We start from the raw sequence: 15,341 nt of genomic DNA on the forward strand, positions 1-15,341 counted from the left end.
TTGATACAATCATCAGGGTTTTCTTTCTTGTATTTTGGAAGTGATAGTCATGCTCACCATTTGCACTAGGTGCCCTTTCCACCAACTAAGTAAAGCCTAGCTTTTTGTCCAGCCTGCTTCAGCAATTCTGAAGTTCGCCCCTTAAAGCAGGTCACTTGGGAATCATTTTGCTTTCTCCTTTGTTGCTTTCAATTCATGGCATCTTTGTTTCAGTCCCCTCCTTGTCAACAGCAAGGAATGAGAACCAATCTTGACAGGCCACCATTTTCGACCGCTTTCAAGTCTTACAGGCTCACAGGGCTGTTCAGACCCATCTCTTTCCTTTTTTTTTTTTTTCTGCCTCACTATGGTAAATATGTTTATGCTGGGACTTTCCCTTGCTGACCACGTTCTACAGCCCATGAGTCCTTTGTCCTACCGCACTTGCGATCACCTGTAGCTCTCCATAGCACTGCAAGTGATTTATGTTCTCAGCATCTTTGCTAGTCCATGTATCGTTCTTCAACAACACTTCACCTTTTTTCTCTCAACGCTATCTGTGTGGAATGTTGGGCTGATTGTTGACTCCATCCAACTTCTGAGTCTTTGTCTGGTGATCCAGGGAGTGTAAGATTATTGGGCTCAGGCCCACATAACGTGAAGGAAGAGATGGGAGGGATGAGTGGTGCCAAATCATAGAATAGTCGGACTTTGAATTATAGGATACAAGTATGTCAGAGACTAGAGATGCTTGGAGGTCATTAAAGTGACTTTCCTCTATAACAGCAAGTGGCAGACACCTTGCATTTCTTAAGTACTGCAGGTATTAGTGATGGTGACCTTCAGAGTGGCCTGTCAGAAGGATAGTGCTTCCAACCCAAGTTTTTAGCCAAGAAGCAGGTGCAGAGAACTATATCTATAGCAGATCATAGGCAAAACCAGTAGTTTCCGTAATTTAGAGGTTCAGCAATTAGCTCCTCAACAGAGGCCTAAAGATAAGAATATTAAACAAAAACGCTATTATTTCTTAGCATGTGTGCTGTGGAAGAACTTGTCAGATGGCAATATCCAGGGAACATATTTATCACTATACCAGCCTTCACAGCTTTCCCCTCAGGAAAGCAGCGCAAGGACAGCTTAGTGCTGTGATTCAATCTCCCTGTGCCCAAACTGGGCCATAAATGTAGTAATTGCTGTGCAACATAGATGTGTTAAATAGGACAAGTTTTCTAAGGAAATGTGGGGTTTTCTCCTGTTTTTCTTCTTTTCCCTTCTGTTTCAGTAGGACGTGGAACTCCTCACAGATACTGTGCAGCTGACAGTAATAAGAACATTTTTTGCTTTGTTTTATTGTCAAAATCTTGCCCCAAAACCCTTATTTATAAAGCACAACCTGGTAAACTTCAGGCTGAGCCGTTTCTCCTGACGTCTCAGGAGCAGAGCACATGGCCTTGGTGGAGGCAGCGTGTGCTCTGGGTGCCTCCCAAAGGCCACCCAGGCTCCCAGCTCTGACCAGGGCAGAAGATGCCATGGGCAGCAGGAAAAATGCCCAGGCTGTGGGCTCCCAAGCCTCTGCACTGTCTCAACAGCCTGATCTGAGGTCTAGAGAATCCCAAGTCGATGCCTGGGGGCTCTGGATCACAGTAATAGGAGCAGTAGCTTGCTATCACCACCCACAGGATTTGTATTTGCCTGATTTCCCTCTGTTTCAGCCTGCTGCTTCCAGATGCCTTTGGCCAGGTGAGACAGATCCACTTTCCAAGCTCTGGGACAGAAAAGCTAGCCAGGTTGAAAGTGTCATGTCACTCCCAGTTATCTTACTCCTATAACAAATAATGTGGCTGATTAATACTAAAATAGTCACAGTGCACTTCCAATTGCATTTTGCGAACAACAATCTGGTTTTCTTTCCTGATTATTAATTGATTTTATTACCACCAGTAGCTGTGTTAATGAGTAATCATACGTAAGCATATTTAAATGTTTTACAAGGTGAAACATCTTTAGTCCTTTATTTGTCTGCTCTTTAGCAGGAAAAGTTCACCTCCTGTGCAGGGGGTACATGTTAACATGTCTTTATGATTGCAGAAATCAGTCACTAAGTTAATCATTAAAGATCATAACACCCTCTCCCATAAAAGACTGAATATGGTCTGATCAGTGGTTTAGTTTGATCTGGAGTCTGAATACATTTAGACCTCCTTCTATAGCAGCAAGTTAATTTCTGTAATTGCTGGCATTATTATGAGGCTGCAGGGCCGGCTATGATGTTATTGGAGAGGGATTTAAAGATTGCACAGAAGTCTGCTTCTAGTGTCCCTCTGAAAATCACTGTGGAAAACTCATTTCCTAAGGTAACCAGAAATATCTGTGGTGATGGTGGACACATCTGAAATGGAAGTACAGCGTGAAAGCTAAAGCCCTTGGAGCAGCTCTGCAGAGCAGACTGGGTGAATATGGCCTTTCCAGCTCCCAGTGCTATCCAGCGATGCTGCCTGCTACCAGTTCCCAGGCTGGGATGGAGAGATGAACAGGTCCTTCTGGCTACATGTTCTCCCCTTCTCCTGATGGTCACTTTGTACGTGGCTCCCTTTCACGTACACGCAAGACCAAGCCACGCACCACTGGGAAATGCCCGGATGAGCCTTAACTTGTGCTTCTGTTGCTTTTAAATAGAAAATAGGATCCAAAGTCACGCCTTGTTCTGAGTTTAGATATTAGATTTCCACCATGAGTCACTGCTGTGTCTGATGTTGGCTTTTGGTGTAATTACAATGGACACTTGTACATGAGTACAAGACGAAAGGCTTCTCTCTGCCCTACAGTGCTGCATTGAGCAATCCTGAAATCCAGGGCTAGTGTCAATGCCTTCCATCTCTTCTGTATCTTACCTGGGTAGGTCATGAGGTGCTCTAAAGGGTCCCAGGGGCATTTTGGACATCATGATGTTAAATTGAGAGGTATTCCTGTGAGGTATTCAGAGCACTGAGGCAGTGTATGATATGGCCGTGTAATATGGGGAAAAAATATTGCTATGCTGTCACCCACATTCTTAAAGCCATTGGCTTTCTGCTAAAAAAAAACCCAAAACCACGAAAGTACAATCCTCTGTGATGTCTCCTCCTCTCATCTTACCCAGGAAGCACCCAGCAAAGCAGAAAATCAAATTCTTCCCCCAAGATGGCCACAGAGGGTGTCATTCTTTTCTAAAGGCTCCATTCCTGCATCATCTCCCCATGGCTGAACCTTACATGCAACAGGTAACACCGTCCAGTTGAGAGAGAGCACAGTTTGAGCCTGCATGCACTCATACTGACCTGGCGGCACTTGGACTATCAAGGACTCGCGCGTCTGGGGCAGCTACTGCTCGAGCGTAGCTGCACACACCTTTTTATACCACTACTCCGATGTAAGGGGCTGCAAGGAGGTTACAAACCCAGCTCTGTGGCTTCAGTTGTTTGATGTGCAGCAGGACCTCACCGCCAGGCCGGGACCTCTTTGTGCTGCGTGCCAGGCTCACATGAAGTAGCTGATCCACCCTAGTCCAGAACGCCTTTATGCTCCAGCAGCCTGCACAAGTGGCAAATGTCATGGTTTCTGGCCACCTTCTCGCCACATTTTCTTTCCCTTCCACAGTGCCGACTTCTTAGTCTCTTGCTCCTCACGTCCTTTTCCATCTTCTCATCTGGGCAAGCAGGTAAATTCGGAGGACAAAATGTTTTTCATGCAATTCTACAGTCACTTCACCTCTATTATGTTTTTTTCTTCCACCTTCCCTAGAAAAAAGAGCCAGTGGCACTAGCGAAGAAAACCAACAACACCTACAACATTGTTGGCACCACATATGCCCTCAACATTGCCAAGGACCCCGGCCTGCCCACCATCTCCAAGAGCGCTGCTGCCACTGCTACTGCCACCAACGTACCCCCCAAGATGCCCCGCAGAGAGGAGAAGCTGCCAGAGAGTAAGAAGACATACAACAGCGTCAGCAAGGTAGACAAGATGTCCCGCATCGTCTTTCCAGTCCTCTTTGCCATTTTCAACCTAGTCTACTGGGCCACATACGTAAACCGGGAGTCAGCTATCAAGGGAATGATCCCCAAACAATAAAACCGGTCACACAAACCTTCCATCAGTGAGCATCATCCAGGCAGGAATTCTCCAGGGCTTTCTTATTTCCTGTTTTGTTTAATTATTATTGTTCATTTTATGTTATTATTATTACTATTCAATTGTTCTTTTATAATGTAAACAAAAGGGTGATTTTAATTTAATCCCATATGCTTTGGTTTCATTTTACTTTGTCTTTGATGACGAAAGGAAAAAAAAAAAGATCAGACAAGTTGTGCCTCTAACATCATGAGTTTGTTGTCCCACATCCGTCCAAGTCACCTTATGCTTCTATCTCTCCTCTTCCACCTCCTGCCATTCCCACGGTCTGCCTGCCACTGCCATTCCATGCTCCGCTCTACTGGGGGCTGCTGTAGTCCACCCCACTTCTCCTCTTCTGCAATGGACTGCCCTAGCATGGTGGATGCTCCTGGTGGCCTGGGCTCAAGGACGTGGAGACCTCCTGAGTCAGTCAGTCAGCCAGGCTGCTCTTCAGTGCCTGGCACTCTGTGCGAGGTGGTAGGTCCTGCCTTGGCTGCGGATGCAGGTGAGAGGGTATGCTGAGGGAGCAGTGCGGCATGGGCCGGCTTCTAGCCCAACACCTGCTGGGGGCGAACGCACCACTGCTGTGGTTAGTGGAGCCACTGCAAGGGTGGAACAGGATGGCAGTATTTTGTAGGTATCTACAGGGCTTCTTGCTCTGTCTTCACCAAACCCAGCTGCTGGTTTTCTCCATGTCTCTCCCCAGACAAGGACAGGTGACAAATGTCCTGTCTGCCACCCTGCACTCTTGGAGCAATTCATGTTAGAAGGTGGAGTGGTTTTTACCAGAGAAATAGTTTTTCTCAGGGTCAGTCAGGAAGTCAAGGCAGGAGCTCTTTAATGCCTTGGAGGAGACAGTAGCTGTGAGGCCGCATGCATTTAGCATCAGGACTGGAAGTCACGGAGTTCACGTTCAGATGAGTGGTTCATCATTTTCTCTTGGCCCCATCCACTTAGCCTTCTTGGCATCTCCTCTCTATCCCAGCCCCTTCTTCCAGCTCCTCATTCATATTCCTTTGGCTACTCAACAGTCCGCAGTAGTATCTCACTGCTTGCAAGTGGATTTAGGCAGAGAAGCCCCTACCTCTCAGGTAAGCCGCACTGATGAGGAGGAGCACAGCCCAGGGAAGTCCAGCTCATGGCGCATCCCTGCTCCAGTGCACCAGAGCAACAGCAATGTTGGTTCAGGCCAGCTCAGGTGTAAGGCGTTTCCTGTGGCACACACCCGGGGCCACTGTGCCACCTGTGGGTATGCGTCACGGGACAGTTGGTCCACAAATACCTCCCTGCCCCCGGTGAACAGGTAGAGCTGAGCATCCTCAGCACCATGGGAGAACAGCAAAGGGGCTCTTTGAAACAGCAGGGTGATACTGCTGTCCCAGAGAGCCATGCGAGCCAGGTGGCATCTCACAAAGCCATTGAGGTAAGACCCAGCTCTAACACATGCACCCTCTTCCAAGGAAAGCCTTCCAGTGCCTTGGAGAGAGGCTTTTTCTCCCTTCTCAGCCACCACAGTCAAGGACCCAAAACAGTTGTTTTCTCCTTCCCAGCAGCAGCAGCACAAGATGGTAGCATCCAAGCCATCTGTCCCCCTCCTTGGTGTCCAGACACATGGATACGCTGTCCTCCAAGGAGGGACATCCTGTGCCTGGTGAGTTCTCATCCCCCGCCCATGGGCAGCACTGATCCTGCCAGCAGCCCTGCTCCCATTGTGGGATGCACCCCCTCTTTCCTGGGCGTCCCTCTGACCCTCGGGCTGCCCCCTGAGCTGTCCCCAGCACATTTCAGGTGCATACAGCCAGGCTGAGGCTCCAGCACCCCCAAGATGATGTCTTCAGCATTGCTTTGAGCCACTGTGCTGAGCTCAGTTTCCCCCTGCCCATGCAGCAGCGGGGCTGAGCCAAGGCACAGGATTTGCCCCACCTGGAATATCCATGGGGATGGCGGGACGGAGCAGGGAAAGCCAGGGCACTTCGTCCTGTAGCATGGGCGGCATTGGTGTGTGTCCTGCCCATCCCTTCCCAATCTTGCTGGCTCAACAGCAATGCAGCCGCTCCCCCTGCCTACGGCTGCGGTGAGGAGAGGAGCTCGGAGACATTTAGCTCAGCCCCCAGTGCATCCAGTCCATGAGCACATCCACATCAGTAGGCAGCATTGGGCAGGAGGTGGCAAACCCCCCCGCAAGCCAATGCTGAGGAAACCATCTCTCCCCATCCTCCCCCACAGCATCTGCACCCCAAAACACCCATGACATTTCTACAGTGCCTTTCACCCCTGGGGGCTCCCTGCTGTGGGGTGAGGAGAGGAAAGCCTGGGAGCTCTCCCACTTTGCACCCAGCGTTGGGTTCAGGAGCAGAGGGAGGGAGGGCGCACCCTCTCCAGCCCTTCTGCTGGACAGGGAGCACGTCCCAGCTGCTTTTGCACCTGGGGCACCTGGTTCCCCCTGGCACTGGCCCCACTGCAGCCCCATACCACTCACCACCAAGTCCCCCCTCTGCTCCCTCCATGCCAGCACCGTCCCCTCCAGCAGTGAGTGCCATTGTTACCACCCTTCTGCTCCCTGGGTTTTCCAGTGGGAAGTGCTACGCTAACTGGCCATGAGGCTGTTTGTTTTGGAAACAACTTGGATGTCATTTTTTTAAAAATAAGCTAGATGAAGTGTATCTCATAAAACATTCATGTCACTATAATACTCAGGCCTAAGTAAATGGAATAGAAACCCTAAAAAAAGCAAAACAAATACAATAAAGTGGTAACAAAGAGTATATTGTGTTTACTAACAGAATTACATCAAAGGCAAGTTTAAACATGGGATCTAGTGACTTAGCTGACTTGAGCCGGCCCCAGCACAGAGGTGATCTCCTCTGCTAGCCTGGGCATTCCTCAAAATCCCCTCTACTCCGGGAGCCACGTCCTACCATGCATCGCCTTGCTACGTGTTCCCGTGTCTGGTGGTGCCTGCTTTGCAGAGCTCTCCATAAATTGTCAGGTCTTACCATCAGCTTCTCAGCGGCCTGAGCACCCGTTGGTGCTGCCCTTGCTGCCCGCCCGGGGCCGCGCAGGCTCAGTGCCGCAGGGTGATGCTCCTGGTGCCAGGCACAGCGCCAGGGCAGCGCCTGAGCCTCCTCCCTTCCTGCGGGTGAGCCGATCTGTCTCGCCGAACTGTCGGGGTGAATCTCCTGCCTGTCTCTTCCTCCAGTCCTTCCCTTCCTGTGACACTGAGACTCCTGTCCAGGACACATTCCACCGATCTGGCTTGCCGGTGACACCTGTCTGCTGGCTCATCTTTGCTTTTCCTGACTCCAAAAACTTTGCCTGATAAAAGGCTGCCTTCCTGGATCTGTGTTAGCACGCCTTGAAAGCCAAGTCTGTTCCCACCAAAGCCTGGCACCGGCTCCAAGTCTTTCTGCCAGCTGGAAGCAGAAATACCGGCATCCTTTGCTTAAAGACAACAAACCAAACAGGATTTGTAGTTTTGCTTCCAAGCAGGGAAGCATTTCGGGAAGATAGCTAGTTATAAATAAGTGGTTTAACATCTCCTGCCAGCAGACATCATAGAGAAGATAATGTTCTTTTTTTAAAAATCTATCAGTGGCTCAAATTGGGATGTTTCTTTCCCAGCTAACATGAGGCTGATGATGGGGGTTTCTTCTACAGACATGCTGGGCCAGAGCTAACCTAGCATCAGTTACTGGGGTTTACTGTTTGCTGTGGTGGTATCTAAGGGCTCCATTTTTATAATTTGTCCTGTATTGGAATAGATCTGTACATGGCCATTGATAGTCTAATCATAGCTATACACAGAGTGGGCACTTCATTTCACTGTGAACGTCAATATTTCTTTTCTTCTGGCAAGGCCCAAAACCTCCTTGACTTGATGAGAGTCTCCCACGCAGGAATTAGGAGTCTTTGAGGGTGATAGAAATTATCCATCCAGTCTGGGCTCCTGTTTTGTAGCTTGCACCACCTGGGATGCATATGGTGTATTCCAAGCCTGCAGCTGGATTTCTTCTGAAAATGTCAGAAGGACATTTTGGCACTGGCAGCTTGCTTCTTCCCTCCTCTGAAACTGCATATGGGCAAAAGCAGTGTGGCTTAGCTGAGATTCTCCAAGCAAGGGAGGCAGCGTGTGGTGGCTGCCGTGACATTTCTGCGGGGTGACCTGAGAAGGATGGGGAAAAGTTGTCTATCAGTGCCACTCGTTCTTCTAAAGGGCTGATGTAGTTACCCCCATACAATGTCTTGAAAGCTTCTTGAACCGAGCAGGACTGTGACACGTGAGACAGAGCTTCCCAGTTCTCTTCCACGCACCGAGTTCAACATAAGCAAAGCTGGTTTTGCCACTCCTGTACCGATCCCTGCCAACTTGGTGGCACTGGTGGGGTCCCAGTTTGTTTGCTGTAGGATAGGCCCTGTGTAAGCAGACCCCACGCCTGCTGTTCCCAGACACAAGCCATTGATGCAAACAAAGTCAGGACCAGCCTGTTTCCTTAAGCCTATTCTACAAGGTGCATTCATTTCTCATCTGCTGCTTTTGTTTCTTGCGCCCATATCTTGGATTCTTTTCAGCCATCCTTGGGGAAGATCACAGGGCTGTAACACATACGAGGAAGAGGTTTCTCTTGCTCCACATCACCTCACGTGGGAAGACCCTCTGTTCTGCTAAGAACCTCGCTGAGACCTTCAGAAACCTGGAGCTGTTGCCTTTCCTGGAGGGTGCTGTAGAAATGGCCTTTTTGCAGCTGCTGGAGGATCGGAGCAGTTAAACACACGTTGCTGTTAAAGGATGGATCACAGTCGAAGCGGCTATTGAGGACAGGTACCGCACTCTCCCAGCTTGCCAGGGCATGCCATGAGCAGGAGAGGACCAGGCAGCTCTTGAAGGACTCACTTGGGGAACAGTCTGGGAGGGACATGCTAGTGCCCCCCTTCCACGTGCTTGGTCCTGGGGCTAGTGGAGAGGCCCTTTTCCCCAAATTGTGTGCCTCTCTAGGGCCACACTTTAACCCACCCGCTCAAACACTTGTGTGGATTTTGCAGACTGAAAACAATATTTCCCTGACTCCTTGCTGGCTGTTGGGGATGCGGAGGGCTCAGCTAGGGTGAGGGTCACATTCATGGAAGCATAAACGCTCTATTAATGTCAAAGTAGGGAGAAAAAAACCCAAACAGTTCACCAATCATTTTTCCATATCAAGCTAAACTACTCCTGAAGGCATTTTTGGCAAGAAGCCACAGCACAGATGAGATTGATAGCTTCTAGGTATAAATATTTACAGCTTGACCTTGTTCAGTCAGCCAAATGTTTTTACATATATATATATACATGCACGTGTATATTTATGCTCACAAACTCTTTATACCTAAAAGTCAAACCTCTTTGTCTTTGAAAGAGCAGATGGCACTTTCAGTTATTTTACCTCCCTCTCATTCTCTTTGCTAAATCTTCTGGAAGGAGGTGCATCCCCCTCCAATGGTCCTCAGGTGGCTTTGGAAGTGGGAACAAAGGGAGCGAGGGAGAAGAGCCTCTCTCCACACTGGGGTCTCGGTGCAGGCTTGCTGCGTGGACCAAGGTCACTGCTGGCAGCGCTGCCCGGTACCTTTCAGGAAAACTTAGTCGCAGATGCCACAACTTCTCCCACACAGCCCTTGTCCTACCCCACACTCTATGATGTTCCCAGGCAGCGTGGCTTCTCAACAGCTGAATGCCATAAGCAATTCGTCATCCCCCTATAGCACAACCAGGGAATGTGTAGCTCAGCATTGCGAAGGGGTGTGAGGTCTCTACCCTGAGCCTGCTGAGGGATCACAAAACCTAGTGAGATCCATTCCAGCTGTTCTTGGCTAGAGGAACACCGCAGGTAGGGGCCGCACTTCAGCTTGGACTCTTCTGCAAAGAAAAGAGATGTGCTGGCACTTGGCCACTGCTTGCTGCTTATCCAGGTGGGATGTGCTAATTGTGGGAGGGCTCATCAGAAGCACAGGCCTTTGCTGCCCCAGTGTTCTGGACCCACACCTGATCTCACCTCAGCACAAGCAGGACCAGAGACAGATGCTGGGCAGCCCATGAGCAGTGAGGCCATGGTAAATGAGGGGTGTGCAGCCTTTAGCAATGGTACCCAGCATGAGCTCCCTTAACGTTGCACCTTTGTCTCCCCCTGTTTTAGGAGAAACATTTAGGTAGCAATCCTGAAACTGCACTTGTAGCTCCTGTATTCCCTCTTCTGCTGCTGGAGAAAGGCTCTTGCGGTCAGCAGCAATCGCTGCCTGTGCCTTGTGTTGTCCCAGCCATAACAATGAAGGATGTCACCACCCATAAGCAAAGAAAGCTGGTTCTCTTTCTAGGTCCGTGATGGCCTCGCGCCATGGGAATCCGTGCTGCTATAAACAGCACAGAGCGTTAGGCTTGGATTAGTCCTAACGTTTGACCTGTCATCCTTTACCAAAAGAGGGGTTATGCTGGTTTTTGCTCATGGAGTTCTAGGACAGAGTATGATGATCTAGCTACTCTTCCCTATTTCCCATTGTTTCAGTCTTTACCAGTGCAGATTTCTTCTGTACACAGCTTTGACGATCCCATCTGCCTAGAGAGAGAAGCCTGGTCCCTGCTTTGCTACATGAATCAGGATGCTCCCACAGTCTTCAAAGCCTTCTGGCTTTTCACTGCTCCTTGAAGGTCCTGTCAACTTGATAAGTCCATTGGCTCATATTATGGTTCTACCAGCACTCCATTTCCCCCGTAAAGTCCATTAATTCCTCCTGTCTTTTTGCAGGGCACCCAGCAAACATAACAGCAATCATATATTGAATTATTCAATCTTTTCAACCACAAAAAAGTAGGGGCAGAGTTGGGAAACCCAAGTCATTGCCACATTGCCTTTGCCAGGTTGTATTTAGAGTTGAAGGGCTTCTCTCCATTGTCACAAGGGAGTTTCTCAGCCCACCAAGTCTAGTCAGGTGCTCACAAGTGTCGCTTCATCTACTAGATTTTCACTGTCAACTGACTTGGGGATAGCCGCAGGCAAACGTCCTATCTGAAGGTGAGGGCTCCTGCTGCTTCTTTAGCTGCAGCCCTTGTGCCCAGGGTAGGAAAGTTGCATTTAGCATCGCACTAGGACAGCCCATCATGGGAAAGAGCACACCATAACAAATGGCCAGCGAATATGCTCATTTTCACTGCCTCAGGTTCAATCTGTGCCCCAGTATGTTTTCTGCTTTGTTTTCCATCTTGTGAGACTCTCTTTACTCCATTATGAGAAAGAATCTAGCTGGCAGCAGTTTAATGCATGACAATCCTGTTACTACAGCTGTAAATAATTAACAACTGGGAAAAAAAAAGGCATTTTAAAAATTTTTTGTTGACTTTATTTTCTCAATTGACTAGCTGGTAGCCATTTTCTTAAGGGATTTCTCACGGAAACTGTGACCTTTCTTCTATTTCTCTCTCTCTCTTCCTGAGATTTGTGTTTCAAATGCTTTTTGGTGGAATGTTCAATGCCTGTTTGTATATTTGAATCGTATTTTTCAACCTTGCTGGAAAAAAAACAATTGCCCATTCTAATCGGCAGGATTTTGAGTCCTGCATTCTTTTTCAGCTTTTAGCTTTTTTCAATAAGTTAAAGCAACAGAAAAATGTCTCAAAAATTACAGTGAAGTTCTGAAGAGAGATTAGGAAACATCAGAAACAGGAACTATATGAATAAGATCAGAAAGTTGAGTGGAGGACTCTTGTAGCCACATAGAAACCTCCTGATACAACACACAAGGCAGGACTAGACCTCTTCACTGAATTAAATCACTCTGCTTTTCCACTCTACCCACTCTCTTGAACTCCGATCAAAACAAATAAAAATTCATATTTTAAAAAAAAGTGTCATTGTTTCTTCCATGGTCTGTTTCTCAAAGCCAAATGATGTTGACATCTTAATCCAGTGTTTCATATACTCAGCTCTGATTCCTTATCAGCAAAGGGCCTCTCCCTTTGTCACGTGTCTACATATAGAAACAAATATATGGTACTGCTGTGCATCGTCTTGATGCGTCTTATGCAGAGCCCAAATACCAGCTGCTTCCCAAGGGACCTTGCCCTCCCCTTCTCTTACCTCTTTCCAAATACCTCTAGAACATGTTGCATCGTTCTGTCACTTGCTGCCTGACGGAAGGAGGAGCCAGTGGAGTCCCCCATCAATAGGTTGGTGCACACTGGAGTCCCAGTCGATCCTTGTCTCCTCCCGTCAGACGCAGCAAGATGAACCGGGCAAGGCCGCTGTGACTGTCCCATTTGGGGTGCCAGAAAATGTCCCAAAAGGTGGGATCATTACCCAGCGTGCAGACACTAATTCACACACAGTCAAGGTATTTGCTTTTTTTTGCAGTTCTGTGCAGAAAAGGGTGCTAGGCAATTTTTTGCAAAGCTAGCACACCAGAGGCAGCCTCAGTTACATATTCATACATTTCAACTTTTAATTACTCCTAACATTTGACACATATTTGTGCCTACTCAAAGCTTATTGGTCTAAAGCTTTCTTGCGTTGGTTTAAAAGGTGCAGTACACGTAAAATCTTCTATGGATGCTCAGTGAGTAGGGGTCTTCTCACAGACTGAAACACAAGAGGTTACATCTGAACACGAGGAGAAACTTCTTCACTTGGAGGGTGGCAGAGCCCTGGAAGAGGCTGCCCAGAGAGGTTATGGAGTCTCCTTCTCTGGAGACGTCCAAAACCCACCTGGACACATCCCTGTGTGATCTGCTCTGGTGACCCTGCTTTAGCAGGTGGGTTGGACCAGATGATCTCCGATGGTCCCTTCCAACCCCAACCATTCTGTCATTCTGTGATTCTCCTGGAGGCGGGTAGCCTTTGACAAGGAGGTGTGGTTTTGTATTAAAATGAGCATCTAATGAGCATAGTTCACCGAAGTTCACAATATACCACTAGTCCTTGCCAAATTTCAGGGTTTGTTAGTATGTGTGCACTTTATCTCCAGATTTGTCCCTCAAGTTCCTCTCATAAGTAACTGTCACGGAGGCACCCCAAAAGTCAACCTAGGCAGGCAATAAGCTCCAAACACACTTTATTCTAAAGCAAACTGTTTAGCAGAAAACCAGCTGGAAAGGCGGTTTATCCAAAATTATTCGGCACTCCAACAACACTACAAAACACAGGCTCAGCTACTGGTTTGGAGTTAATTACCACACAGCCGATTCACAAACTGAAGGGATCGGATCCCCAAACTCTCAAGCGATGATTCAGCTGGAACACAGGAGGTTCCACTTAAATACGAGAAGAAACTTCTTCACATTGAGGGTGACAGAACACTGGCCCAGGCTGCCCAGGGAGGTTGTGGAGTCTCCTTCTCTGCAGACATTCCAAACCTGCCTGGACACCTTTCTGTGTAACCTCATCTGGGTGTTCCTGCTCCGGCGGGGGATTGGACTGGATGAGCTTTCGAGGTTCCTTCCAATCCCTAATAATCTGTAATTCTGTGAAACAGCTTCCAGGCATGACTTGCAATTTACCGTGGTCCAGAGACCTTTGCTGCAGGGAGTTCTGATTGTGGTTACCCTGGTTTGGGACGTTTAACAGCACGTAAGCTGGCCATGTCACATCACTCAGTGTGACATACGTCCAGGTGATAATGTGGTCTCCTGGCAAAGAAGTTCAAGGTGTAGGGGCTTCATTTGAGCACTTCATTGCATGTTCTTGGAGGCATGAGAAGTTATATTTAGCAACTAATACAAAGGAGGATTTTTCTCACTGGGTAGGAAGATCTGAAATGAAGTAAATCTCTTCAAATGCAAAAGCAGAAGAAAAAATCACCTGCAAGAAATGCTGAAGTTCTTCCTGTTGCACTAAATTTGAAACATGTTGCCCTGTGATTTTTTTTTCTGCATTTTTGCCTACTCTTTGGTTTAAAATATTGATGATTTACCCAAATCCCACATATTCAATGAGGACTTTCCCCCTCTCAATTACAACTGGGAAATAGCGGAAGAAGCAAAAAACTCCAGTGCATCATCACTTGCTTTCCACGCCTGAAGAAGGAACGAAATGCCCTCCCTCCTTCCCCGGATTCCCTGAGCACCATCTGGATGCTGCACCAGGGACTTGCTGGCGGGACAATATCTCCAAACATATTGCAACCTTGAACAAAAAAGCTACGCATTTTAATTTGCTGCATTCAGCTGAATCCTCTTTCTTGCTCGGAGATTCAGATGACAGAAGAGGCTTGGGAGCACCGGAGCTCACAGCTGCTGTGGCAGATGGATAGTTACCACGGGTCTTAGCGGTACAGGCTGCATACTTATGTCTTCCTGAGGAAGGAGCATCGCTTGCGACCTCGGCAAGAGCAGGCAAGGAAGGAGCCCACCACCGGTTTAAACCATAAAAGCTGGAACCTGAAGTTTTCACCCCTTTCCCCGCCACCTCCCTGCCTCAGTCAAAACCACAGGGGGTTGGTCCCAGTCTGAAAAGATCTTCCTGACTCAGAAGACAAAAATAAACAGCGATGTGAAAAGCTTCCCTGCATTATCACTTCTCTATTTGAACCTGGAACAAGGGCCCTGAAGAGGAACAGAGTGTAATTGCAGCGTCCACAGAAAAGAAATTCTAATGAAAACAGGCAGAGCCAGGAGAATTGGCAGAGAAGAGGCATAGCTGAGCAAGTATTTATTACCCCAGCACTTAGTGCTCAGGCTGACAGGTGTCTTAGGAATGCAATAGCCAGATTTTGTTATTAGGTGCTTATACTACAGCAGCGCTCGCTGCGGGGAGGAACGCTGATGTGCTGCTACTGAGGTGCCAGATGTCAGGGAGCAAATAAATTTGTCCCCTATGCCAGGCTGTAGTGTGACCAGCGTAGATGGGTCAGCCCCACAGCCCCATGGAGGAACGGGTTCCCTGGGACACAAGTGGTCATCTTTTGCCTTCGAAGGGTGGCTGTTCCAGAAACCTCTTCTGCAAACCACTTCCTCACGAGGTGGGGGTGGGTGCCCCAAAATGAGCCCTTCATGCATTTGGGTGGTATGTTCAGAAACCCCAGCATCAAGGCAGAGATCCCTCTGCAGAGGGAACTGTCTTTTCTGGTTCCTTCACCCTGTAAGATGAGTAGGTCCAACGCTGCACGACGCCCCTTCGTGGGGCTCTTCCCAGGACCATCACCACGCTGGCTGCCTTGTAAGCAAACAGTGCTTTCTTTTGCAAAGCGCGATT

At 48.3% G+C, this 15,341-nt stretch overlaps 1 protein-coding gene across 1 annotated transcript in view; it reads left to right on the forward strand.

The window, feature by feature from the left end:
* GABRA3 (gamma-aminobutyric acid type A receptor subunit alpha3) overlaps window positions 1-4,089 on the forward strand; it is a 60,592-nt gene extending 56,503 nt beyond the window's left edge. Inside the window, exon 9 of the mRNA XM_065643024.1 lies at window positions 3,760-4,089. Coding sequence (XP_065499096.1) covers window positions 3,760-4,089 — 330 coding nt within the window. The remainder of the gene's footprint in view (window positions 1-3,759) is intronic.
* Window positions 4,090-15,341: the final 11,252 nt, after the last annotated feature.

Source organism: Caloenas nicobarica, chromosome 12 (assembly GCF_036013445.1).
Source record: "Caloenas nicobarica isolate bCalNic1 chromosome 12, bCalNic1.hap1, whole genome shotgun sequence".
NCBI classification, from domain to species: Eukaryota; Metazoa; Chordata; class Aves; order Columbiformes; family Columbidae; genus Caloenas; species Caloenas nicobarica.